Genomic DNA, 3,039 nt, shown 5'->3' with positions numbered 1-3,039 from the left:
AGATTTTCTTTTCCACTTATGGACCTGGCATCTTTGACAAGCCGAAGAAGCCCTGGTTTAGATCAGGTTCTACCCGCTCTTCTACACGTTGCCTTCGTTAGCTCGTCACACCTGCATCCTGTGCTACTGCTAAAGCAACAGGGTTTAATTTGGTCATATGCTCTTTTTCTCAGTCTGATGTTCTTCATATTCTTTTAAAGCATGCTTTGCTTCCTTTCCTAAAGGGACATATTTTGCTCCAGAATATATATATATATATATGCTTTGGATTCGAATTGGCTGGTAATGCAGTCATCAAATTTCGTAATGCGTGGTATATAAGTAGTCTCTAGTTTGGAAAGACTGATTCCATTTTATTAAGTCCTCCAATTTCAATCTCAAAGTCATTGATTACAATTTTCTTATAATATTCTTGCTAATTTTTCTATTTCCACTGGTCTCTGACTTCAATCTAAATCGGCATCTCTAATTTTTTTTTATTTTTGTTATTATTGTTTTTGGTACATTTGAATTAGTGGTAAGGGGAAAGAGGACATTTACATCTTAAAACTTAAATTCTCTTTAAAGAAAATGACAATCATAGGTGAAGGTAATAATCATTTTCCATCTCACAAATTTACTCTTTTTCAAAGTTTAAATTCAAGATTTTCAAGTTTTAATATATTAAATTGTCAAGCTCAATAAACTTATAATGAATCAATAAATTTTTATTAGTTTTGCTTTTCCAATCAACGTTTGCTTAAAATGTCAGCCGAATCCGTAAATGATTAATTTTTGTTAAAAAATTAAAAATTAAAAAAAGAGTAGAAAATAGAACAATTTAAGCCGCCACCCATTTCGTCTTTGGCATATATAATATTTTTTAATCTTTTAAATTCAATTACCTTATTTCATTCAATCAAGGCAAATTTAATTGTTTGTATAATCGATTTTGTTTTTATTTTTAATTGCTTCAAAATTTTCAAAAACCATTTTACAACTTGAAAAATATAGACATTACCAAGACATTGCAATCTAAAATTACAAGTCTTAATAAAGACACAAAAGATTTGTGATTAAGTTGGCATTATACGTTTCTCATGTCACTGTTTCTATCATAAATTGTTTGTATTTTTTTTAATTAATTAATAGCATAAATATATATATATTTTTTAAAAAAGTGATTTTATTTGCCACAATCGAGATGCCATTTGAAGTCTCCCACCTAATTGGTGACAGACTCTGATGGCATTGAAACCCGATTTAGAAAAAAACGTTAATACATACAAAATAGAGTTGCCACTCACAAACTAGTGGCTGTTGAAGATTTTAAATTTTAAATCAATACACCAATAATGAAAATTTTAAATTTTATAAACTAGATTATATAATTTTTATATGTCCATTTAATAATTAATTTTCATTAATAGCTGTTAATAGGACATGTGTCAACCCTTTAATCTCATTTATGGAGTTTAAAAACTTCACTGTGTATATAAGATATAATTTTTTTAATAGCTTTACAAATTTAACACTATTTTTTAAAAGAATTATTGTATGTTCTAAAAATTTAATTTAAAATTTAACACTATTTATTTATGAAAAAGTGGAGGAAAATGAAATTCATAAAGAAAAATATACGATAAGAATTTTTTTAATTTCTTTTAGTTCATAAAGGTCGAGACAATTTTTTCATCTTTTCCAAAAGCATAATAAGAATTAGAGTTCTAAGAATAATTTATCACAAGTAGTAAAGTATATTAGTCATATTTTCATGTTATTCAAATATTTCTTATTTTTAACAAGAATTTTCCTCCAACCTTTTCTATGGACCAAACATAATACTAAGAAACTTAACTTTCATTGATGATGAATTTTGATTCTAACTTAAATTTGAAAAGAAAACAAGAAAGGAATAAATATTTGAGGGATTATTTTTTTTTAAAGGGGAATTTTATTGAATCAGAAGCTAAGAATGCCATAACAAGTCTAGTACCCAAAATTGGTGGAAGACTCCTCCTGGCATAGGAAGCTAGCTTTAAGACGGGTTTTACCCTTGTACAATTTACAAAAGAGTGCTGCACAACAAAGCTTCTGGCAGCAGAGACTAAACAAGAAAGCCCCATCCAGACTGACAATGGGCAACAAAAGATCCTAAGCTAGTTACAAAACAGCCTGAACTTTGACAACTAGAAATCGTAAGTAATTAGAGAGTTAATCAGCTCCAAAATGAACACATGATCCAATTCAACCTTAACCTTTAAACAGCAAGGAGTGGCAGCCAGAATCGCAACCCCTCTCGAACCTTCAAAATAGCCATAGAGCAGAAAGAGAACGCCCTCTTTGAACATATGTTGAAGAAGTCACCCACAGATCCCTGCCCCTTGCTCACAAGGAAGAAGCTTCACGTTTCCCCCTTCAAAAGGATCCACTCCTTTTTCAGCTTTGGATCCCTTGAAGCTCCTGCACTATTTTGCAGCCTCATGAAAGCCGTCACTCTCCCTTTTTCTGAAACTAACTTTTCCTTCCTCTTGTATAAGCTGGACTCCCCTGCATAAAGAGTCTCATGCAACATTCAAATATAAGGAAAGGAAAAATCCGACCAGCCCTCCTACACTCAAAACACTGGGAGGAGAAAATCATGAACTCCAAAAGAAAGAAAGTTTTCCCTCCATATCCCCGGCGATGGACCACTCAAGAAACCAGAAAACCAAATCGACCCCATCCCTAAAAGAGAGACCAAAAACTACTCTCCCAGGGGGACCTTACTCCAACCCCGAGCTCCCTCCTCTCTAAAATCCCTGTAACGCCCTCTCCTCTCAACTCCGTCTCCTCCTTCATTCTCTTCTCATAGCTCCCAAGACCCTTTCCTGTGAAACGGCAGCCTAAGAACCCCTTCCCCCTTCCACTTAGGGAGAGCCCCCTACCCTGACCATTTCCTTCGAAGCAACAATCGAAGAAACCCTTCCCCACTTCCACGTAGGGAGAACCCTCGGCCCACTCATAACTCGCACCAAGAATCTTTGTCCTTCCTACCACCTCCTTTTTTTTTTTCCACTC

The 3,039-nt window shown here is 33.6% G+C and overlaps 1 protein-coding gene across 1 annotated transcript in view; it reads right to left on the bottom strand.

Moving 5' to 3' along the window:
* Positions 1 to 2,447: 2,447 nt before the first annotated feature.
* LOC110429091 (Ankyrin repeat family protein) overlaps positions 2,448 to 3,039 on the bottom strand; it is a gene marked incomplete at its 5' end in the record, with an annotated part of 3,064 nt that continues 2,472 nt past the window's right edge. The window contains one exon of the mRNA XM_089785744.1: positions 2,448 to 2,529. Coding sequence (XP_089641870.1) covers positions 2,448 to 2,529 — 82 coding nt within the window. The remainder of the gene's footprint in view (positions 2,530 to 3,039) is intronic.

This window comes from Theobroma umbraticum, unplaced genomic scaffold (assembly GCF_002168275.2).
Source record: "Theobroma umbraticum cultivar Fairchild unplaced genomic scaffold, ASM216827v3 scaffold_44.0, whole genome shotgun sequence".
Lineage (NCBI taxonomy): Eukaryota > Viridiplantae > Streptophyta > Magnoliopsida > Malvales > Malvaceae > Theobroma > Theobroma umbraticum.
The sequence above is the reverse complement of the archived record's forward strand: the minus strand, read 5'-3'. Positions and strand labels throughout refer to the sequence as shown.